At 39.2% G+C, this 25,186-nt stretch overlaps 1 protein-coding gene across 4 annotated transcripts in view; it reads right to left on the reverse strand.

Annotated features, from left to right (window-relative positions):
* IARS1 (isoleucyl-tRNA synthetase 1) overlaps window positions 1–25,186 on the reverse strand; it is a 178,299-nt gene that overhangs the window by 125,449 nt on the left and 27,664 nt on the right. For all 4 annotated transcript variants that reach the window (XM_038410534.2, XM_038410535.2, XM_043518835.1 and 1 more), the window contains 7 exons: window positions 21,566–21,683; window positions 18,572–18,719; window positions 15,558–15,645; window positions 13,955–14,015; window positions 11,005–11,100; window positions 5,066–5,188; window positions 3,649–3,740 (listed from right to left, as the gene is read on the reverse strand). In XM_038410534.2, coding sequence (XP_038266462.1) covers window positions 3,649–3,740; window positions 5,066–5,188; window positions 11,005–11,100; window positions 13,955–14,015; window positions 15,558–15,645; window positions 18,572–18,719; window positions 21,566–21,683 — 726 coding nt within the window. The remainder of the gene's footprint in view (window positions 1–3,648; window positions 3,741–5,065; window positions 5,189–11,004; window positions 11,101–13,954; window positions 14,016–15,557; window positions 15,646–18,571; window positions 18,720–21,565; window positions 21,684–25,186) is intronic.

Consider the following 25,186-nt stretch of genomic DNA (forward strand, 5'->3'; position numbering starts at 1 on the left):
TCCCTCACCTGCTCTGTGGAGATGGAGTAAAGGAGCGGGGAGGCAGGAGCAGGGCGAGGGGGACACCCTGACATTAGCACCCCTCTTCCCTCCATACCCTGCACAGAAAGCAGGAGGCTCTTGGGAGCAGCTCCAAGGCAGAGGGCAGGACCAGCACACGACAGTGGGGGGAGGGACAGCTGAACTGCCCAGCAATTGATAGCCTGCTGGGTGACTGCTGTACAGAGAACTTAGGGGGAGCTGATAGCAGGGCTGCTGGTCCACCCTAGTTCCAAGCCCCCACCAGCTAGCTTCAATGGGCTGCTCTTTCTGCAAGCAGTGGACAAAGCAGGCGGCTGCCGAACAACATTATAAGGGAGGACTGCGCAACTTTAAACAAGCATGTTCTCTAATAGATCAGCAACAAAACGATGTTAAGTGAGGAGTTACTGTATATGCTACCGCCTTCAAAAATCAGAGGAGCATAATGACTCCTAGTCATCATTAGGACTCCCAAAAACTAACTTTTTAAAAATATGGTTAGAAATACAGTAAGTATTTCTCATTTCATAAAATGAGAAAAGATATCTATGGCAGTGCACCCATTTCCACACTAAGCAAGTCAAAGGTAACTATGTGAATATGAAAACTTGTCCACAATTCACCTTTGCATGATTACCAGTATACAGCCTCACTGTAAAAGGAAAATGTGACTGGCCTCACACATTTAATTCTATATATGAAAAAGTTAGATTTTCAAGTGGATTTATCTTTTTTTGTTGCTTTTACTCACTCCAAATTTAGCACAAATCTAAGCAGTGATATCAAAGTCTTAATTTTAGCAGCCTCCAAAGTTTCTAACTCATGCTTCCTTCCACAATATCCCTCCACCAACACCTCTTTTTAAAATATGAATAAACTGGAATAAAGGATATAAACTATGTGTTGCATTATGTAATATATATTATATACAAACACACAGTTAGAATTGCAGATGGCTCTGCAGTTCAATATATTAGATTAACGACGCTTATCTAAAGATCCTTAACTGTACAGAAAAGTCTGATTATCACATCCATACTTTCAAAAGGTGAGTAAAACTTACAGGCAACTTGAGCTTCAATTGGTTTGAACAACTGCCAAGTATCTCAGTTTTTAAGTGACAAATTTATGCTGTACACTACTGTTAACATTGATCAAAATGTGCATTTTTGGGGGCCAATGTAAATCATAAAATCACATTATCTGCAGTTTTTGGTAAATGATGTAGCCACCAATACCTTTAAGCCAGCTGAATTCCAGCAAGAGGTGACAGAGTACAGTAGATGCTTGTCTGCAGCAACACCTTGTAAGAGCAATCGCCACTTACGCGCAACATTTCCCCTGGGAACATTTTCCCTACCGAGAATTGTCAACTCAGTAACAACACCATAGCAGCCACATACGACCAACATTTGTGACATCACATCAGGGGCAGAGTTTGGGGGAGCGTGGGGCATATAGGGGCATGGCCTCCCCAAACTGCATCTTCCCATTCCCCTCCCAACCCTGGCCCTGAGTGCAGCTCCAAGGCACACAGCGCAGTCCACTTGCCCTGCCTGACAGAACCTGTGGGGAGAGCATGTGAAGTGGGGAGTTTGGGGAGAGGGTCTGGAAGAGGGATTTTTCGGGGGAGGGGAGAGATGGGGTTGAGGAAGCAGCAGAGGAGCAGCTGGAAGATTTCTTCCTCCCTTCCTCAGCATGTGGCTTGCAAGTGGTTAGGGAGATTCTGGGGGAGTTGTTATTTTATTTATTTAGGGGAGTATCTCGGCTGCTGGCAGCAGGGTGCGGGTGTGCTGTTTTGCAGTAGGAGGTCGGACGACCCCCTTCCCCAGGCCACTGACCTGTCCCCTTCTCCCCTATGTCTCCGCCGTCCATGCTAGGAGCCATCACGCCCCTCCATTGCAGGCTGTGCACAGTATCCTCCCCAGCCAGCCAGCCCACCCTCACCAGGGTGGAGCATGAAGCTGCCAGTGGGAGCATCCTCAGCCTGTACCCTGCAGCCAGGCTCAGTCAAGTCATTTTGCTGACTGGGGAATCCCCTGACCCATTCACCCCAACTATCCCATCCCTTCCGAAACACCCTTAACACTTCATATACCACAGCCCACCCCATGCCTTCCACTTCCTCATGAGCCATCATTAGCAGGAGCCATCTTGGACCAAACTGGTTTCAGTGTCCCCCACTCACCCCTCTGCCCCAGGGGCAGGGCTTGGATTCTCTGGCACTGAACCCCTGCTCTGACTGGGGTAATAAGTTTTGTCTCCTCTCTCTGCCTCCCCAATCTCTCCCCAGCTGGAGGGGGCACTCTCCCACCTGCTGCAGGAGAACCAGGCCCTGCGGGCTGAGCTGGCGCTGTGGCAGTCCCAGGGCTGAGTGGAATGTGACATGCCTGCTATCAAGGGACCGCAGACACACCCCCACCAGAGCACCTGGGGGGCAGAGGTCAGGGGGACCTTGCTTATGGTGAGGAGGGGACTTGAAGCTTTGGCTCGATTTGAGGGGTGCGGTGAAGGCTTTTGCAGCCGGCCTTATAAGTGAAGGGGTGCTGAGCATCAATGGGGTGTGCTGCCTTTGGTGTACTGTACTGTTTTACGTATCAGAAAAAGCAGGCTAGTCAGACAACACTCCCCATAACAGGAACAGCCACTTAGGAGCAACATAGCAAAAGGTCTCCGATATGTCACTACTAATGAGCATCTACTGTAATAAAATCAATTCATACAATATGCAAACATTCATGTGGATTGACTTATCAGCTTTATTTATTTTTTTATCAACAGTATCTAGTAGGAGTACAATGGCTCAGTTTGAAGATACTAAGTAACCAGAGTCTCATGGGATTCTAAAAACCTGAGGAAATCTGTGTAATTTAAATAAGATAAAGATAGTAATTATAGTAGAGATGGAAAAAACTGTTTAATCCAATACACTGAACGGTTAAACATAAAAATAGAGTTTAAGCCACTTTGAAAATATATCTGTCAAGAAAATGTTCAAAGAGCCTCCACTAAATGTCATCCAGTCAACTTTTAAATTTCCAAGGCAGAAATCCCTTTGGATTTGTTAGATTTTTTTTTTTTGTTTATTTAACAAACAGTGAAGCCCTTTAAAGTGAGAAACCAGCAGATTAGTCTAATACAAGACATACTGCAAGCTCACATTTAACAAGTTTTCCAGCATAATCTTGCCAAAAGTACCACTTCTGACTGGTAGGTAGCATTTTCAGACAGAAGTTGGGCAGAAGTTTTGCAGATTCAGTAAAGCTATGAATGAACACATTTCACGTATGTGCCCACCCAAGTTTGGAGCAGAGAACTGGACACTTAGTTCCTTTCCAATGTTTGCTGTCATTTGGAAGAAGATCAGGCATCTACTCTCAATTTTGGAATTAAATGACCGCGTGTTTTAAACACAAAAAAAGAAAAATCACTTCTAGAACTAAATTACATTTTCAAATTTAATTCAGTGCCACAAGTTAATTGCAATTCAGCTGTACTTCATTTCTTGTACTTTCACTATCCTTGCCAAAAAAACCATCAAGAAAAACAACCACACTTAAGAAATTACTAGTTATAACCCTTGCATTTCTCTATTAATCTGAAAGTTGAATGTATTTCTCTTCTTACCTCCAGCAGAAAGGATAATTGTGCTTGAAAGTACTGGTGTGAATCAGTCTACCTTGTTCTTTCAGAGTTTTGATGATGTTCTTATCTGCATCCTGAAAAGAAAAAAAAAAAGTTTTCTAAACAGAACTTTGAAAATTCCCTATAATAGTTAATTCATGATTGGGTCCTCAATTAAAAAAAAAAATCAATATTTACATGCTATGATGTGAAACAACGTTATGGTTGCATAATTTGTAAATTCTCAATTATGTGCATCTACTGTGGAGGTGCTATAACAACTACTCTAATATTCTTGAAAGAGAACATGCTTCCCAAACTGGGATGCATACCTGCAATTCTAACTTCACCTTATTTTTGTGTGTGTACATTATAACTTTCTTTAAAAATATTTAAGCATACCCAACACCAGCCAGATGCACAAATTCAGTTATGTTTTCAGCCATGCTGTTTTGATACGAAAACATTAAGTCTTTGGCATGTATTGATGCAATTGCTTCAAACCTGATCTTTGAACCTCTTCACTAAATTTGTACTACTTTATAGTGTGAAACTGATGTGGAATGATTCTAAATTTAGATATGAAGGCCTAGAAACCAATAGAAGACATTTTATCTTTTATAACACCTCACCAACTGAACCTTTATTATTAGATTGAACAGTTGTATTTAATTCAGGCCCAAAATCAGAGCAGCAACTGATATTCAAAGAAAGCCTGCTAGACTAGTTAATTGCTACAAAATACTCCTATCAAACTTCCTAGCACGTTTTTTTTTTTAATCAAAGAACAGTGTTCCCATGGTGAAAAGACAATTCAGTATCATGAAAACATTTTTAAAAGCATTCAACTCTGGCTTACAGTACCAGTATCCTAAACATGAGATGCTCAATATTTCCTATTTATCTTACTGCCTTATACATATTAGATGGTAACTGGAAAATATTTCAATTCATGTGCATCATCCTATATGTGCATCATGGGTTTAAGCTTTACAGTTTTCATACCATTTTCCTTTTTTTTTTAAACGTGTTTAGCTATCAATGTTATGAGTGGGAGAGCCTTATTTAAAAAACAAAACAAAACTTTATTCTTCACATCACAGGCATATAGAGCAGGCACTAGAGTACACTCTCCTTTCTTTTTTCTAAGACTTACATCATTGTTAACATATCAAGTTACTTATTTGCCCAACATCGTAATGAACATTTTGTGTAGTGACAGCACAAAAGAAATCCGTATTTCTCTGTTGTAGTCCCAACTGGAGAAGGATAACCTTTTTTAATACAAGTCTTTGTAACATGGCCATCAAAAAAATTACTGAAGACAAAACCACCGGGGAGAGAAAAATGAGTTTCTACCACATGTAAATGCTAGATCAAATTAAAAAAATAAAAAAAAAAACTTTACTATTCCACCAACCTTCACATATTGTCCAGCAAAATCCATCACTTCTGCTGTGAAGCAGCCTGAAGCATCAACAGGACAAACTGGAACAGAATCTTTCTGAATAATATTAAAATCCATGCAGACTCTGTAGTCATCCTAAAAGAGAAGTACAAAATATGTTATTCCTAAATCTAGCTTTCAAAAGTCAAGACCTAAGAAAACAGATTAAAAATTTAATATAAAGCTACTTCACAATTAGACAATAAACAAACAGTCAAATAATCCCAAAAAACACTTTTGAAAGCATTTTTAAGCAATATACTTCATCCATCAAGATGAAAAGAATGATGTAGGGCACACTTGTTCCCTATCACTTAGGGTTGTGCCAGTTTCCTAGTGAAGGGAACAAGTTTGTTCTATTTTACAGCCTCTGCCCATCATTTCAAAGTAAAGGGCTGGGGGAATACGTTTCATGCTATTGTATGAATTAAGAGGGTACACTGAAGTTGTGGCATCTCCTTAAAGCACATGCCTGTAATGCTGTTTCTCAGAAGGCATGTAGTTTTAAGAGATGTCCACTCCTAGGTCCATGCTCTCCACATTTAACTGATATGATTTCCTCCAAGGCTTCAATTCTCAGGCCTTTCAATAAATAAAACTAAGCAACAGACGCATCAAATACTCTCATGCTTTAAGTGGGGGTGGGGGGGCGTCGGTCAGGACAGTTAGAGTACTCATCCCAAACAGCAGCCAAACCTGAAACTGTCACCAAATTAAAACATAAGTGTTGATTTCCTAATGGAGTTGGAAAGTACATTTTTGACACAAAAGGCACAGCAGCACAGAAAAAAAAGTTAGCAATTAAAACTCTGACATCACCTTCAGGAGGAAACAGGAAGAAACCATAGCATCATTTTATTTTCTTGAAAAGCAAAGCTTTGTGCTATAGGTGAGGTCCCCTTTTGACACTTGAAGGCTATTGCATTTTTTCTGACCAAATTAGGCATGGACTTTGAGTTTGAGAAACCACTATTGACTAAGTTCATTAGATATGGTTGCAACTGAACTGGTGCTGAACGTGGTCAGTCCTTCTTTACATTTGCTGCTAAGACCTTCCTTAGATGCAATCTTTGTCAGCAGCAATTCTGTTTTGTAGCACAGACAAAGCCCTTATTATCAAATCATGCTACAGAACAGCTTCTATTTGTTTGGCTAGCACAGCTATTATATCCTTGTCCATATTGCTCAGGGAAGTCATGCTACAATCAAGTGTTATGGTACAGGATGAAATAGTGAAGGTCACTCACAATGAGCACTGAATCAACTGTTACAAGGACTAAAGCTTTACATGTAAAAAACACCCTCAGGTTACAGCAGTCAATTGGCTCTGAAGACACGACTGACTTTCTCCTCCTCAGCCTACTACGTGTAAAGTATCTATCTGGCCTCATCTGTGTCATTTAGCTCATTTGGTTATTAGACTAATTCCTTGGTTAGTCTTCCATTATCATTACATGTAGCAGGCAGATTGTGGTGTTAGTGTAACCCAGATGAAAAAACAAAGCAAGAACTGGAGTTACCCCAATAGGGCTAATATCATGAGCTGTAAAAGGCTTTGGAGAAAGAGCCAATGTAGAGCACAACAAAAGCCTAGCATACTGACATCTGTCCTATATATGACTATGACCCCTCAGCATTATAGGATCTGGGCCAAGAGGTGGCACTGTGGTATTTGCATCATCAATGCAGCCCACAAATTATATAACAACCTAATTACTCCAGTTTTCAACTGCTGGGTGCCTTGACTCTGAACAACTCAGACTTGAAGCTTTCCAGACTGATCTACCATTTGATTAGTGAAAACTTACTTAGCTGAGCATGCCTGAATTCAGGCACAGATATCAGAGTTGCAATGACAGCAAGCTCCATAAGAAAACAAGGCAGTGATCATGTATGTCCATGACGGATATCTTTATGTCCACATTGGGGACACAGACATACCGAAAGATTAAAAAAGCAAAATGAAACAGAAGTTAGAAAAGAAATCTATATTGAAAAAATTATGTTTCCTTCTTTGAAAAAAATTACAAAGAAAATTACTGAAAAAAGTTATGGAAAATTTAGGACTAAAAGCTAAACTTCAACTAAAATAAAGGTTGTGATGCAACAACCATGATTCTATACCATCTCAATAACAAGCCCATATCATTCAGTGGCAAGGCATTTAGCAGCATTGTAGCGTGTGCCATTCAAGGTATGGGGCTGGTATTAACACTTACATAATAAACAGCTGGATGGGGGCAAACCCTGGTTATACAATGCAGAAGATCTACTATACAGCTAGCAGAAAAATAAAAACTCAAAACCATGTATGTGACTGTAGATGAAGAACTGTCTAGCCTGCTAAATTTTAGTAGCATGTACTTTCAGATAAACAAAGATTAGAAACTTAATGCAAGATTTATGCAGGCTGGTCTTGTTTTCTGATCTATGTTCTTTTTGAATTGTGTGATATTTAGTTTCATGAGCTGGATAATTGTGAGCTATTTGGTGACATATTAGCTCAAGTTGGGGGGAAGACAGTACACAAAGTGGTCTTGGACTAAGTATTTTGGAACTAACTGCATCTTTTTTATCCTTTAAATTTTGGTTAAGAATTCTGTGACGCTATTGATGTGAACTGTGACCGTATAGATCATTGTTGCAACCAAGGTCCTATAGTTGCACTTAATCTTGTACAAAGGAGGTCAAGTAAGATGTCTATGGAAAGGTTGTAATTTGCTAGTTATGATTATGCTGCCTATATGTGTGTATCATTTTTGTATTTGAAGTTATGAATATTGGCTATGTATTTGTATCTCAATGTGTTTAATTCTAAGTAGCATCAGTGAAGCATTTGGTCGGCTTCTTAAGAAAGGACTATTCTGAGTAAGTTCCCAATCAAGAAACACTTAACTGACAATGGATTTTGGGAGACGCCAATCCACATCTGAGCTTTCCTGGGAATGTTCCAACTAACATGTAAACGATAGCGGCGGCCTGCAAAAAACTGAATCATTCATGGACATGTGACTTGCCCAGGTGGTTACAATCTCCATCTTGTTGCTGTGATTTTGCACAGAAGAACAAAGGCATTTCCGCCCTCGAAAGAGAATATAAAAGGCCCAGGAAGCCTCTCCATTTTGACTTCAGCTGGCTCAAGAGATGGCCTCTCCACCCCCCAGGAGATGCTTGGAAGAATCTGAAACAAAGGACAGTAACTACCGAGGTGTGAGTGATTGCTGGACCCAGACTAGGAAGGAGTCCAGTCTGTGAAAGAAGCTTATTGGAACACCTCTGGGGGTGAGATTTCATCTGTAATCAGTTCTTAATGTATTAGGCTTAGACTTGAGTGTTTTGTTTTATTTTGCTTGGTAACTTACTCTGTTCTGTCTGTTATTACTTGGAACCACTTAAATCCTACTTTTTATATTTAATAAATTCACTTTTGCTTATTAATTAACCCAGAGTAAGTAAGTAATACTGGGGGAGCAAACAGCTGTCCATATCTCTCTATCAGTGTTATAGAGGGTGGACAATTTATGAGTCTACCCTGGTATAAGCTTTATACAGAGTAAAACGAATTCATTTGGGGTTTGGATCCCATTGGGGGCTGGGTGTCTGGGTGCTAGAGACAGGAGCACTTGTTAAGCAGTTTTCAGTTAAGTCTGCAGCTTTGGGGGCGTGGGTCAGACCCTGGGACTGTGTTACAGCAGATTAGCGTATCTGGCTCAAACGGGCAGAGAAAACGGGCTCGGAGGTAGTCTCAGCACATCAGGTGACAGTCCCAAGGGGATTTCTGTGACTGAACCCATTACAGTGGCATAGTCGGCAGGACTAGCCTGTGCGGGGAACCCCAATGGATTACTGTGACCACTGTAATCATACTGAAGCCACATTTTACTTCATTATGTATCCTTGCCTCAAGGGACTTCGCTTTATTCAGAGACAGTACACTAGGTAACAGAAGAAGTAGTGAGTGGTTAAGATGTTTAAATATGGAAGGTTGGATTCTCCTCTCCCCCCCCACACGCTCCCACTTTTCTCTCTTCCCCCTCCCTTGTTGCTACTAATATACCCCTTCTTCCCGCCCCGACGCCAGTGCCATTCATTTCACTTCCTAATACAAAAAAAGTAAATGAAGTGATAGAGAGGAAACTGAACTACAAAACGTGCTCATGAGAACCAAGATCACATGGCTTTTTAGGCGGTCTCTCTCTTCTCTCTCCTCTACCTGTTTTTCTCTTTATTAAATTGAAAGCTTTTTCAGGACAAGGACATATTTCCCCCTATGTGTTTGAACAGCACTTAGTTTATTGGAGCCCTGATCCTAACAGCAGCCTTTAGGAGCAAGTGCTTTTTTGAACTAACTGGAGGGGATGAGGTGAAATGCAGAGATGCCCAAGAAGAAAAGGTTTCAACATTCAAATCAAATGTGTTATTTAAATATGTGCTATATAAATTTCTTCTGAAAACAAAATATCCATGTATTCAGATATCAATTTGCTATATCGTGAAGTTGTGTACTCTACAGGCAAGTAACAGAAAATTTGGCCTGTGGAGTTGGAGCGATATCACAATATATGCACTATTTGCTATGCATTAAACTGATAGTATCTCTTAAAAACTTTGATTTTAATTAACTGCTAATTATTTCATAGCAGACAGCTTTTTCTCTAAGTTAATTTAGATTTTACTGCTTAGTCCTTGTGTACTAACAACTGTAACAAGTTCTGTGAAATTTTCAAACTTCCTTTTTCACACCAACACTCCTTGTGTGGGTTCATCACTTTTCAGTTAACACTTGTTCCTGAGTCTGCTTTTATTTATAGATATGGTGAGGCAATTGTCAAATTAAGGAAACTGTGAACCTTCTGTGCCTCTCTAACCAGTTTATTCTACTCATGTAATTAAAAGTAAAAAAGCAGGAGGTTTTCCTGTGTAATATTTGGACAAGAATTTTCATCTTGACAACATGAAATAAAGCATAGGAATATACACATTCTTCAAAAGGAGACAACTAAATAGGATGTCACTACTAAAAAAAACAAAGATTCAAAAAAGGATTGGACATTTAGATGGATAACAAAAACATCCTGAGTGGCAGTATGCCAACATACAATTTGCAAGAAAGCATATATTTAATGCTCCAGGAACTAAACCAATTTCTAACTACCAAAGGTTAGGAAATATCTCACATCTTCCTTGGAGGCATCTGTTGCTTGCCACTGAGACAGGAGAGCGGATTAAGCGGACCACAGGTCTGATCTAATATGGTAATTCCTGGGTTTATAAAGGCCAACTGATTAACTCCTAAGAGAATCTGTCCAACTTTTCTAGTCTTCAATATCTCAAGCAAATTGGGGAAAGGAAAAGGAAATAAAACATCCTTTAAAAAAAAAAAAAAAAAAAGACCATTGTGCAAAAAATCCTTTTAGCCCAAGGAACAGAGAACACACAGAAGCAGGTTAAGTACTTTTTTATGCTCAACGCAGATAAATTAACAAATGATCATGCTGAAAGGCATACCATGCTGAACAACAGTCCTGATATTTGTCCAATTTATGAATTAGAACAGCTGGTCCCTACTTAGCAGAAGAATACTCAATTCTTCTTTGTCATGAAGCTGGCATTTCTCGATCTTCAGGGAAGAGAAGGAGCTAGAGCACTCAGTTGCTACAGGCATGGACGTTTTATGAATAGTAAAGATAACAGGAATGGACATCTAAACTATCTCCCCACTGGTGTGCAAGTAAAGGGCAATTGCATCTACAAAGAGAAGTTTGAGCACTCACCAGAATGCAATGTTTTAAAAGCAACTGATTACCCTTCTTGGCCTGCAGAGAGTCAGTATTGCACATCTATAAGGGCCCTTGGAGGCCATGGGAATGTGCTCCAAGTCAAAAATATAATAAAATTTAGTTTTTACTTACAGCACCAAAGTAAGGAGCCTGATGTACAACCCCTGTACCTTCTTCCTCCTTCACATAGTTGTCTGTGACCACAGTAAAAGCACCATTGTTTTTACACTGCAACACAGAAAATATTGAAGTATTATATTCTTTTTCAGACACACAGGAAAGTAGCATTTTTCAAAAGGATTGGAAAATGTACATTTAACAGGTCAACCTTTAAGACAAAAAGCTGCAATAGCTAGAACTATATTTTAGTTTGCTTTATACATAGGAAAAAATTAATTATCTGACATTTCTAACCACTTATCTCAGCTAAAATGCAAAGCCAATCCATTCTTTTTACACAGCACCAAGAGAGTGCAAGACTAAATCTAAGACTTCTGTTGACAACTTCATAAAGTTGACTAATCCATATGCTTGACTAATCCATATGCTTGCACTGATCCAATCTCATGCTTAAGAGATTACAAATTAATAGGATCCTATAAACAAGATACATAATAAAAAGTCTCCAGTCATTCATAGACCAATATATACACACACACATACATATATTTATTTATAAACAAAAAAGCTTCTGCATCTCCATTGTTTCGTATTACCATAAAAATAGGGAGGGTTGCCACTAACTATTTTAAGTCAGCTGACAGGTTGATAAACACTAAGGAAAGCATGAAGGTAAAAGTTTGCAGAGTAGCAGCCGTGTTAGTCTGTATTCGCAAAAAAGAAAAGGAGTACTTGTGGCACCTTAGAGACGAACAAATTTATTTGAGCATAAGCTTTCGTGAGCTACAGCTCACTTCATCAGATGCATCCGATGAAGTGAGCTGTAGCTCACGAAAGCTTATGCTCAAATAAATTTGTTAGTCTCTAAGGTGCCACAAGTACTCCTTTTCTTTTTTGGTAAAAGTTTGGGATGACATTTAACATTAAGTTTTAACTTTAATGGTCGAAGAAAATTGTGAAGGATAATGGAACCAATTATCTGCCATCTGTTCAGCATTCTGATAATTAAGAGTAATGAGCTATTTTCATATCCCTCACATTATTTAAAAGTAACTTAAAATGAACTATCCTCATGATCACAGTTGAAGCAATGATTTGTCACAGGATTAAGTTTTATCTTGGTCTGAAGAGAGATTTTTGAGACTAAGGAAGCAATTCTGAAAAAAGCTGACGTACACATATCAACTAATAAGGAATACAGTAAAAGCTTTTTTTTATCTGGCATGTTGTGGAAATGGGGGGTGCCAGTAACTGAAAAATTCCGGTTAACTAAGAGGGAAGGAGTTTGGGTGCAGGGCTGGGTGTTGGGGCCTGGGAGGGAGTTCGGGGCAGGGGTGCCAGATCCAGGGAGCACTCATCTCGGGCAGCTCCCCACAAACAGCGACCTATCCCTGCTGTTACTAGGCGGAGGAGCAGCTAGGCAGCTCTGCACACTACTCCTGCCCCACGCGCTGGCTCCGCAGTTCCCTTTGGGCAGGAACTATAGCTAATGGAAGATGCGGGATGGCGCTTGTGGGTGGAGGCAGCACGCAGACCCACCTAACCACGTCGCCGCCTAGGAACAGCAGGACAAGTCACTGATCGTGGGGAGCCACCCAAGATGTGTGCCCCCCGGATGCGGCAGCCTGAAACCCCTCCCATGCCACAACCCGATCCTCCTCCCACACTCCGAACCCCTCATGGCCGTTCCTCTGACTAGGAGCAGCAGGGACATCTTGCTGCTTCCAGGGAGCCACATGGAGCCAGGTAGGGAGTCTGCTGGCCCTCCGCCAACCGGACTTTCTATGAAGATTAGAAATGCCGGTTTATAGAGCTTTCCGGTTGGTACAGGACCGGATAACACAGCTTTTACTGTATTGAGATGCAGAGAGGCTACCATACAACCTTCCAACAAGTTAGTGTAGATCTTTACACCCTGCAGTCCAGTTAATAGCTACAACTATGATTCTCACCTTCTTCCAAAAATAGGTCTGCTCTGTATTGAGTTGATGAACTCCTTTTACCTCCGCTGACTTCAGGAATTGACTGCATACACCAACTATTCTTTTATGTAAAGTAACTATGTATCAGCAGTTCAGTACTTTAACTATTTGCATCATTCAGTCAAGTTTATCAAAATGCTTATACACCTATTCTATTCTCCGTAACTCATTTCTATAGGCCCATGATGTGTATTAAACTATGTTCTTGGTACAGTAAAATATGTACTCCTGCTTTAAGTGCAGCATAACAAGACATCCATAAAGACTGGAAAGGCAAAAATGCAAACGGTTACAGCAATATAGGGTCTTAATACTCCACATGAAAAAGCACAAAGAACTCCAAGTTAAATGTCATCATAATTCCACTTCTGAATACGGAATTTATGGTTTTAGAAGGCAGAGAATGAGGATGCTGGCTGCAACTGAGCAGAGCTAGGTCATTGACACTGGGGAATACTGACTGTTCAATAAAGAGTCCTCTGAAAACCTAAGTCATTCCTGCTCTCAACCTTCATCACCACCAGGGTGTGTACTGTGTACTTATATGAAGTATAAGCATAAAGGACATAAGAAAGGAAGGTAAAAACAGAAGCAGCCAACTTTCTGGCAAAGTGACAGTACTCTCTGTTGCAAAGCGTGAGATGAGAGTATAGCCGTGTTAATGTAATAAGGGACAATGAGTTTGTTTGGGGAAATACAGGCCTGAGATTTAACTTGCTTGGTATTTTACCTATTTTCCCCACAACATCTTGACAGTTGGGATTTTATTTTAACATATAGCCAATATTATCATTAAATCCAGTCAAAGTATGGGTCCTAAAATAAATGAAAGCAAATTCTTAAGAAAGCACAATATTCATTTTGCCATCATATCAATGGTAAATATTGATCAAAAATATACAACTATTTAAAACAGCAGTCTCTTGGTTTTAACATTGTCACTTGGTTCTGTGGCTAAACACAAGACTGACTTATCTTACCTTAATAAAATATTCAAATAGTGGTTTATATTTCTTGCCTTTAAGATTAATGCCAGGAAACCTATGTAGAAAAAGATTTATATGTACACACATTAACACACTGTAAATTGCACTAGTTACCTTATAAAGACCAAATCTAGAAGTACTATTTTTCTCTCTTTTTAAATATTTTTCATATTGAAATCTGATATGAGGAAAAGCACTTGTTTTCCAAATAGTTTGCTTCCTACTTCTACCTTTATTTGTCAACTTTAACACTGAAAGAAAGCTGAGATATTTGTTAACGATTTGCCACTAGTATAAATTCATTATCCCCACAATAAACTGCACATTTATAAATTAACGCAGGAGCAAAGCATAAATCAGTAACCCACTTCATAAGAAGTTATTATAGGACTGTCAGGAAATAAAAAAAATAAACTGGTTATAGTGGAGCTCTGTAGTATAAGCAGAATGTCTACTGGTATTTACAATCACGAATAAAACTAAGTAAACATTGGCCCCAAATGACTAAGTCTAGAACTCCAAGCTCAGAAATGTAGTCTCCTGACAACACTAGAAGCGGATGAGAACTTAGAGCTTTAAAAAAAGGACTGAAACAATTCATGTCCCAAGCTTCAAAGAGATGATTAGTTCTGAGACAGAAAAAAAAAAAAAACAATTTTATCATGCTGGAACATGGAACAGAAAATATGAAGGTATGAACTATACAGGTGAAGATCAGTGTAACACACAGCGAGGAAAATCTGGGAAACTAATAAATCTTCCACTATTAAAAAAATCCATAAATACTAAAGAGCCAATATATAAGAGACAGATGCATAACTTGCTTAAGCTTTTTCTAGGGAACTGCAGGAAAACAAATTATGTATGCTCCACTTCTGTTTAAAATGTATTTTCATTCTCAAAAAGATGTTAAAATGTTATAAAAAATGCAATTGTTTTGTAAAAAGGGATAAAATAACTGGCTTTATCTAGGTGCAGGAAGTTTCCAGTTCTTGGAAGATACCCTATCCACTCTTGGGTATCACTGCAAAAGGAAAGGTAAGGATGGGTGGGAAGAGAGGGAGCATAAATGTTTTTGTCATACTGTATGTCTTATAAAAATTATGTTTTCTGCTGAAAAGTACTAAAAAAGGTAAATCTGTTTACAGCAGCTTTTTGAATTATGAAGTTTTATTTTCTATTCTAAACTGTATTGGGATGAATAAAACAAATAAAAAGTCCTTACAAATGCGTGCTGACACTAGTTTTACAAGCGAAAAAGGTAGACTACCATATGGGAAGGATACTGGTTTGCTGAAGACAATTTTTTTCCTACTCTGGCTTCCAAATATATTGTGTTTATAACCTTTTCCTTAGCTACAGTAAACCCAGATGCAGTTTCTACTCTGACAAAAACTTCCGTCCAAGCCTAATTTGCAGTTACAGATCTCAAACCCCTTGACAGGCTGTAGCAGGATGTACACAAGACACTCGTGTTATACCACTCTCCTAAGAATGCAGTCTTGGATTCTGCAGTTATCTAACTTCTTGCAATAGTTCATTACTTATTTATAAAAAAAATGGAAGTTTAAAAGTGTGCAATAATTCATGTACTTGCCTGTCAAGTATCACATAATCACTTTCAGATTTGTACAGTGCTACCAGCCTGGCTTCCATCAAAATATAAATCTTCCCTGTGGCACTATCTAAAAGGAAAAAAAAACAACAAATGAATACTCTACTTTTGTACTATTACAAAAGCTTCCATTTCACACAAGAGCAATAAGACATCAGGTCTAAAACACCCAGAATAATTCTGCTTACTAGACTCAAATTTTCTATTTTTCCCCAAAGATACATTTATACCCGTTTGATATAAATGCATTGCAAAGAGCTAAAATTCAGACAACACCCTCTTGACATCAGCATTTGCACAGACTCCCTGAATTGTAGAGGTGATGCTTTCAGGACCTCACCTGCTGAATTGACTTTTAGTAGCCTTTGCATTGAAATGCCATGGCTGCCTTAACAGATAGTTTGCCCACTGTTCTTTCTAGCAAGGGAAGGCAACCAGATTGGTACAGCCCAGGCAGGGTAAAACAGAGGGAAAAACATTGAGCTAAACTATAAGAAATTAAACAAGAGCTGCAAGAATTAGTGGATCAGCGCTTTACATAACAATCACACTCTATCCCATTTTGCTGTGTTTCTGAGATTTACTATATCATGAAATTACTCTTAGCTCCTTTTTTCTTGGATTTAAAAAAAGGAAGGTAAATAGGAAGCTTTAGATAATCAAAATTGAACCTTTATCAAGAACAGGGTAATTCCTCCCTACCACTAACTCCCATCCTTATATCAACTTGGAATATTTTCACTACTAAGGCAGATCACTATTCTTCCTCACCCCAGCTACCTTTAAAGGTGTAGTTATAGTTTGACAATCAACTTCTGATTCTCCCCAAATTAGCAGAGGTCTAATACTCTGTACTGGTTTAATTATTATCAAACACCAAAATCAACCATGACACTGCCATGCAGGAGGCAATGAGATTTTTTTTCCCCATAAATAATATTAAGCTCTTATATAGCACTTTTCACTCCCAGATATCACAATACTTTATAAAGGAACATAAGTATCTTTATTCCTATTTCACAGATGGGGACACAAACACAAAGGTGATTTTTCCACAGTCAAACAAAAGATCAGTAGCAGAGCCAGGAATAGAAAACAGATCTGACTCCCAGTCCAGGACCTTCCATATCCAGTAGGCCATGTTGCCTCCACCTAGGTTAATTTATTAATTTGAAGAGGCCTTTGGAAATCCTAGAAGTCCTGGGAAGAAACTAGCAGTAAGCACCTACTCTTGAAGATCAACCAATGTTTTGCCATTATGGCAGAGGCTGTGGCCAAGTTCAGCTAGATACGTTGTAAGAACAGTCTGAGGAAAAAATGGCATCTGAAAGCCAAATGTTTTCCTAGTGCTCATTCATTTTAGGAATTTAAGTTCCAAACAGTTTGTTTTTAATATTCCGTGGAAGACTATTCTAATTGAGGACAAGTTCATTTGGTTTCTAGTTATAATGAAGAACCAATATTTCCTGAACTAGATGTTCCTGAAGAATGAGTTAAATCCCATACATCCTGTGAGGACAATGTGATCTTTGGGTTAAGTTAATGTTGTACATACAGCTGTTTAAAAGGCTTTCTGTTTAAAAATGTTTACGGGGGGAGGGGGAGGATCTCTTTTCCAGCATACTTAGTGCATTTGACAGCACATTATGTGTAGTCAGTGTCACTATTCCTCTAGTATAGTCAGTAAGCAACAAGTGAGAAAAAAGTTTAGACAATAGGGAAATGTGATTGCAAAATAATTAGTAGAAGTTAGTAGTTTCAGGCATAACACTTCTTAACTCTTTTTGAGCTGCATAGGTTTCAAGATGATTGTACTTCTTAATACTTGAAGGAATGGTCAGGAATGAAGACTTAAGGAACAAAAATGAATTTATCCAACAGCCTGTCTTGGGAAATGGTTGATTTGTCTCCCATTATTTTACATGTGCCACTACCTTAGGCATGCATAAATTAAATTTTAAAGTCTATGTTAAAGTGAAAACTCTAACTGTGCCATTTCATCTGCGTTAAAAAAATGCCAGAGGTAATCTGAATCACTGTATTTGGTTATGTATGCTACAAATTTAGAAAAGGTCAGCAGTTTTGGAAAATCTGAAAAATTGAATGCAAAAATGACTGCTTATGCCCAAATCAACGAACATGATCTTAGTGTATTACACAGTCTAACTACAATAATATTTAAATATACATTAGAGGAAACTTATCAGAACAGGGAATCATTAGGAGGAACTGCATTTCTTGTATAGATATTGCACAACACTCAGGTAAAAAAATTCCTTTCTGAAAATGACACAAGGAACAAAGGATGAAGATAACATTCCTCTGGCTGCTGAAAAGCTGGAGCTGTAAACCTCTGAAAGATGGTGGGAGAAGTAGCAAGTAAAGCAAATCTATATTGTTCATACATCCTACCCACCTATTATACAAGAATTCCATTTTTAACCATAGGAACATGCTGCAGTGCATTTCCCAATGTATCAGGGGCCTTTGAGGAATAGGCTACCTTACACACTGATTTGAACTAGCCTAATACATTCTGATTCTCCTCACCAAAGGCAACAAACCAGTTTGGTCTGAAGTGGTTGGGAAGTGGGGCAAAGCAGAGAAATTGACAGACAAGGGAAGAGTTAGGATCGCTTGGTGAGAGACTCTTTGAGGAGTGATGGGAGATTAACTGGTGAGATAACTAAACACCCATATTGCATACCTGCTTTTGCTCACTATGTAGTAGTGTAGTATGAGCATTTATTATGTAACTGCTAGTCCTTTAGTACTCATGTAATATAGCTACGATACAATCAAAGAGTACAAGATGAATGGAGATTTTAGCGACACAGTAAATTGGACTCATCCTTCAGAACAGCATATAGTCAATTCCAGTGAAATGCTACATGTTGAAAGTCAAACAGAATTGTATATCAGAGAGACTGCCATACACATGCATGAGTTCAATGGAACTACATTTTCATTGTATTTCATATCAGGTTAGCACTTGCCTTTTAGTTTCACATATTGCAATTCTGGGTTAACACAGAGGGCCAAGTTACTAGGCAGGGTCCAGGGGGTAGTTGTCCAAGCAACAAGAGAGACATTTTCATCTTCATCCAACGGGAAGCTCACAATCACCGAAGGATCTTGAACATCCTTAAATGAAACAGTGATAGGGAAAGGGATATGAAAGGTTTCTTGTGAGTCGGCGAGAAAACACACTCCAAGAAAAAGCAGTGACAGCTGTTGTCACTCAATTACCTGGTTCCTTTAGTGCCCTGCATCCTAGCTTGTCAAAGAAAGGCAGTAAGAGTGAATGCAGATGAGGACCAACTTAAGCATATCTCTCCACCTCCCCAGTGTAGGCTACTTGCCCAAATCACGAGGGACACAACTGCCTCAGCGTAGTCAGAGTTTATTTCTAAAGGCTGAGAGTTGAGTGCCTGACTCTCTCAGATGCCTTTGATAATCCCTACCTAAGATTATACAAAGATAATCCAAGATCAGAACTCGTTAAAGGTTTCCTTCATAGTTTAATAATTTTTCAGCTGCTGAAACCTGGAGTACAACACTCACCTAGTTTGTCCCAGGGGACCAGGAGTTGGGAGGACAAGCTCTCACTTGAGAAAGTTTTCTCTTGGCAGGCAACTATTGTTAACCAAGGCATATAAACTATATGTCCTTACACATATGAGTACATGGATGTTTAAAACATAATGCACAACTGACAGATGGTTTTCTACCGGTCAGCCTCCAAGAGTCCTGCCTTCAATCATGTCAAAGGAATCCTTTTGTATTAATAGTATCAGTGTTACTCTAAGAGAAGCTGTCTCAAATACACTGGGAGAGAGTCAATGGTGCAAGTAAGAGGTACAGTCAGATACACTTTACCAGAAAGACATTTTCAGAACCGCAGAGCTCTCCCAGGAACCGCAGCAGAATGTGGGGCTGCCACTCTCAGTAGCCAGTGCCCCACGCCAGCGGCTCCTCTGGCATGGCTATATCAATACCACCTTCAGCTCCTCTCCCAGCCCTGTCCTCCAGCGAGGCTGTACAGACCCCAGAACGGAGACGCAACTGCATGGAAGGGCTGGGGGCAGTACAGCCCGGAGCTGCTGGTGTGGGGTCACCAGGCGGCCCCTCGTTCTGCTCCTTTGGCCACTGCGGTTCCTGGGAGAGCCCTGCAATTCCGAAATTAGTATCCAGCGCAGCGGGAGGACAGAGCCCCACCCCCAGGTAACATGGGATGGGATGGGGATGGGGAGAGTGTGGGGGCCCCGGGCTGGGGAGCAAGGCAGAGAGGGGCCATATGGGGGGGGTTATGTGTCCCCCCCCTTTAGCTCATGCCACCCTTTGTGTCCCTCCCGTGACTTGCCTATGCGTACCGGTGAGAATTAAAATCTTCTTGCACCATTGGAGAGAGTAAAGCACTTGCACAAGTTATAGTTTCTGTATTATCAATACTATTGGATTGTGGAAGATCTTAAATGAAGTTACGCCCTGATGAAGAGCCCAGAATCTTACAGGATTCGCATTTTACATAATTGTGTAAGGAATATTTCAAACAGGCAAATTTGAAGAGCAAGTGTTACTCAAACCTCAAATCTTTTGAAGCAAATGGTAAATGAAATATGAAAATCTGAAGACACGACCTCTTTTGATTGTAAGAGAAGGTGTGTTATCTGTAAACTCCCTGACAAAAATGCCTTCCAAAGTGAAAAGTTCCAAGCTGCATTAAAAAGCTTTCTTTGGGCATTTTTACAACATCTAACAAATTAACATCATATACATAAACCAGGAACACTCAAACAGATTATGTCACATTGTCATTTGTGCACTGAATGCATCCCTGACTCCTCCCAGCAACACAACTCAGAATAGATAATTCCATTATGGAATGGGCAGCTATTTACATCAAAGCTGCTCCAGAAGGAATTCTTTCTATAAGCAGGTGGGGCAGGCAACAGTCAGACTCAAACAGTTATGTAATGCTTAGATTATGAGCAACACCTAGGGAAGACCATGCTATAAATAAAATTTAGTCCCTACCAATTGTTATATAAAGACCAGGATGTTTCTAACCAGCTTGTTCTAATGTTTCACAAAAGTACTAAACATGCCAAGCAACTCAACAAAATCCTGGCATTTTGAAAGCTGAATCTTGTTATATTTACAAATAAAATAATTGCTTAGTATTTCTCAGTTTGAGTTCTCAGTTTCCTTAACAATATACTTTTCTTTACTCAGACACAAAATGACTGGGATTTTATTTATTTATTTTTCAATTGTGAAAGTTTGCTACATGGGGGTTTCCTCTAAGCACACTTATGGTTTCTGTTACACATTAAAATCAGTTTTTATACTATACTAATAATATCATGCTTCATTGCAGAAGTTCATGATTCCATTTCCTTCCTTCGTTTCCTGAAACAAGGGTTAAGGAATAGCTTTACTAATGGCACAAGAGAAGGCAGAGGAGCAACAAATGGTATTTAAGCTGCAACACTGGATATCAGATCACAGAATTCAATTCTCCTCCCACAACTCATCTGCTAACTTTGGTAAGTTACAGGTGTGTCTGCTGAGCTGCCAGCTAGGTTGCCCCAGAAGATCAGAATCAATATACAGGGCATCCTCTGCTGGGGTGAGCAGGAAAGGTGCAGTGTAAAATATCCACTGTAGAAACCCAACACAGTGAGGTACTCAGAAATGTGTGAGGTAGAAGTGGAGCAATTTCCCGGATCAAAGACTGCGAGAATGGCGAAAGGGGAAACAAATAAATAATGAACAAAGGAACTGTCAGAAAAATCACAGCAGGACATATACATGACTAGGCCAGCTCTTTACTAGCACTATTCTATCAGTTTGGAGTATGTCGATATGCCTACATTCCACGCAAATGAAGTATTTAAACTTTCCAATCCAAAACAGACAGACACTCCAATATGACAGAGCAATTTCAGGGGTCAGATTATTATACATACATATAGACACTGACATACCTTGTAGTTCTGGTGAGACTCAAAATTCGAAAGGGGAGTGTTACATGCTGTCGAGAAAGGCATAACCTTAACGCCTCTGTAAACCAGTCCTTTGTCATACAGCTGTTTGAAAACCCACCTAAAAGTAAATAAGGAACATAATAGCTTAAGATTCAATCTAAAAGCAGGTGTAGTGTAGGATTATGATCCAGTAGAGAAGGTATTCTGAAAAGTTCAAATAATTTTCAAAACTATAGACAATCTTTACTTCTTGAAACACCAGAACTCAAAGCATCTGCACATATATATACACAAGTTGTATCTTGAAACAATATAAATACTTAATGCCACTATGACATTTTTGTTATGAATATTCTTTCAGTTAGATTCAGCTTTGGGTCATCCTGCCAGCTCTGCCTTCCTTGCACAAATCACACAACACATGGCAATGTTCAGATGGGATATAAATCACTGTAACAGTTCAATCTTTCCCCAACTTCCTGCTTGGGGACCAAAAAACTTAAATTTCAGTGATTAACATAAGATGCTTTCCTCAAGAGGCCACATCTAGGCAACTATGTTTGTTTAGAGAACAAGAAGTTTTGTGATTCCATGATTTATATTAATGAACCGTTGTATAACACTTTCCATCCCAAAAGACCCTTGCTTCAGCAGCTATATGTATGGCACTGTGCATCATTGGGAGGGGAGAAAATAGTGGATTTTTTGCAACCCAGGTGAATGATGTCTCTTCAAAAAGTAGGCAAAGATCTTCACCGTCTACATTGTACACCTTTATTTGTAAAGTCTCATTCAAGAGGCTTGCATGTTCAGTGACACAGTTCTCCAAGGGCTCAAAATTATCACACCAGAATCTGGCCATGTGGTCCTGGGGAGCCAAGTTATGTTGTAGTTGGATGATGAGACTATTCAGCAATTGCTACTGACTTTAAGAACTCTTGAATCACCCAAGCTACATTTTCAAAGCATTGTTAACATTTTCAGTGTTTCCTTCCAGAGGAACATCTTGCAAACATGCAAGCAAACACAGAGCGGTCTCATTAAATAGTATGTTTATGAGACCAAATTGCGCTGGGTCATGCTGTTTTGGCAATTGGTCCTTTTTTCTGTACACCCTTATTTTGTGCTTCAGAATCTATGCATTCATTTAAAACAAAGATCTCTTGGTCTTATGTTTAAGATAACCATTCAACATGGGAAAACAATCCCAACAGCTACAGTGATATCAGTCTGCAGCCTGAAGCACCAGCACTGACAGATATGAACTGGCCTATTGACACTGAAGCCTAATGATAACCTAATAATCAGAAATGTCCACTATTACACTGCAGACAGGAGAAACTATAGACCACATTATGAAGATCTGCACAATCTACTGAGAGTGGCATTCAAGACCCAACAGTAGGAGACCAAGAAGTTTAGTGAGGACTTTAATACACTCCAGGGAGCAAAGTGCAGCATCCAAGAACCACCAAAGAGGAATCAAGTCTCAGAAACCCAGAGGGGAATCCAGCCACAACCAAAGGGAGCCAAAACCAAGGAGTCCAGCAAACCTTGCAGGATCTTATCATGAACATCTGCACAATCCATTGAGAGTGCCTTCTCAAACTGGTAGGGCTCAGTTTCTAGAAGGAGCTGAAAAGTAGTACTATTTACCCACACAGAATCTGATCCCTAGCTATATATTCCCCCCACCCTAATTCAAAGAACTATTCAAGTGCACATTCTGAGACACATTCTTTCCCCTGCCCAAGTACATATAATTCTGGTCTGGAATAAAGGTGCTCTGAATGTGAGGAAGCCAAATAGTTGACCACTGTGATAGTGGCTACCTTTATAGTTTTTTCTATGTATTACTTGTTGATCATTACTCCTGAGAGAGGAGATGAGATATACCTGCTAAGTTTATGAAAAGAGCATCATTGCTAGGACTAATTTAAAGCTACCAACCATTCAAGCAATAATATAGCCAAAGTGCAGAGAGAGAAATGTTATTGAAATGCACTTTCAAGTATAGGTATTTCAGTATCCTAACTAGGGAAGCTCTGTTGCAATTGAGCAAAAGTATAAATTTTCATTTAATGTTTTATCAACTTAGGCTATATTAAATGACTTAGTTGTGACAAGTTGCTGATTTTGGATTTATTTTCCAATATTCTTGCATTTGCCTTCTGAAAAGTGTGGATTAAAAATATTTTATATATATTTTTAGATATACAAAAGAGCTCCAATTTACTTTTTTTTTTTCCTCTCCTAAAGGGACATAGCCTACCAAACCCACAGAGGAAAACAGTTCAGTGCCACATCTATGAACATTAAATGACTGCTTAGATGTATGTGTAACCTTAACAAAAATCAGAGAAGGGGGGGACCACTAGATGGAGCTACAAAATTCAAATACAAATGAACATCCTCCCCTTTGGTCATTTTATTCAACTGCAATTTAGGAGCTTCAATTTTTTCCACTGCCAGGTAGACAGTATTTAGCTTTCAGAATGCATTACCATTCAGAGGTCTCTGAAGTGAGGTTACTACATCTCACACTAAAAATTTGTTTGTTTTTAAAATTTCCATTGTCAAAGGATATAGTCATTTGTATTCAGAGCAGACTGCACTATAGGATCATAAAAACAGATTGCTGTTTGATGCAACTGCTTGTGTTACCACCATGACAAAATATATTTATCAACTCTGAGCTATACATAACGGTCTTTCTATCAATAAACTAGGAGTTGACAAAGTTGACAGGATACAACTTTTGCTGCTAGCAGCATTCCCTACCCCAAAGCAGCACACTAAGCATCAGCAGTTTTGCTTAGATCTAAAAAAAAATAAAAGCCAGTTACTACTTGCAAGTGGACAGTCCTTTAATTCATCTTTATGGGCCTAAATTAAGCAAAATATATTTGATGACTAGTCTGAAAGAGGCATTAGGCTTGTCATCCTGGCATAGAGAAACCTTTCTGGAAGGTCAGCAATACTACAGGGAAGCGTGCAGAAACTTCTCTTACCACAGGTTACTTCTGTGTGCAAAGAAAATAGGTTACTAAAAAAAAAAAAAAATGTAACAGAAAAATTTATTCCCTTGCTATACTCCTTTCTGCTAACTTTTCCCCTCAAACTTGAGGTGCTCAAATTTAGTTGCACTCAGTCTGTTTAGCAGTAGTTCAATAGGTATTTATAAATTAAATGTAAGGCATAAGCAAATTTGTCTCTCAATTTCTCCCAACCTATGTTAATGGGGGCTATACAGGAAGAACATACTTAATCCTAAAAAGGGATTCATAAATATAAACATAACATGCCTTTCCAAACTCAACCACAAGCAGGTATTTAAACAAGTTCCCTGTGACGTCTACTGTTCTTAACCCTAATGAGTTTGAACATATCTACTGTCTCATGTTAGAATTATTCACCACTCTTACTATTCCAAGAATTTCACTCTATAAAAAATATTAGACAGATGAACGCACATTTCTGATTGCCATCTTAAACATCTGCAAACTGATGGCCTAATTTTCAAAGGCACATTGAACTCCTACCGAACAGTGCGATTTGCAGGTGCTGAGCATCTCTTGGGATCTGGCCCTGAGCTCCATAGTCCGATAAGCACTATATTCA

This window comes from Dermochelys coriacea, chromosome 7 (genome assembly GCF_009764565.3).
Source record: "Dermochelys coriacea isolate rDerCor1 chromosome 7, rDerCor1.pri.v4, whole genome shotgun sequence".
NCBI lineage: Eukaryota > Metazoa > Chordata > Testudines > Dermochelyidae > Dermochelys > Dermochelys coriacea.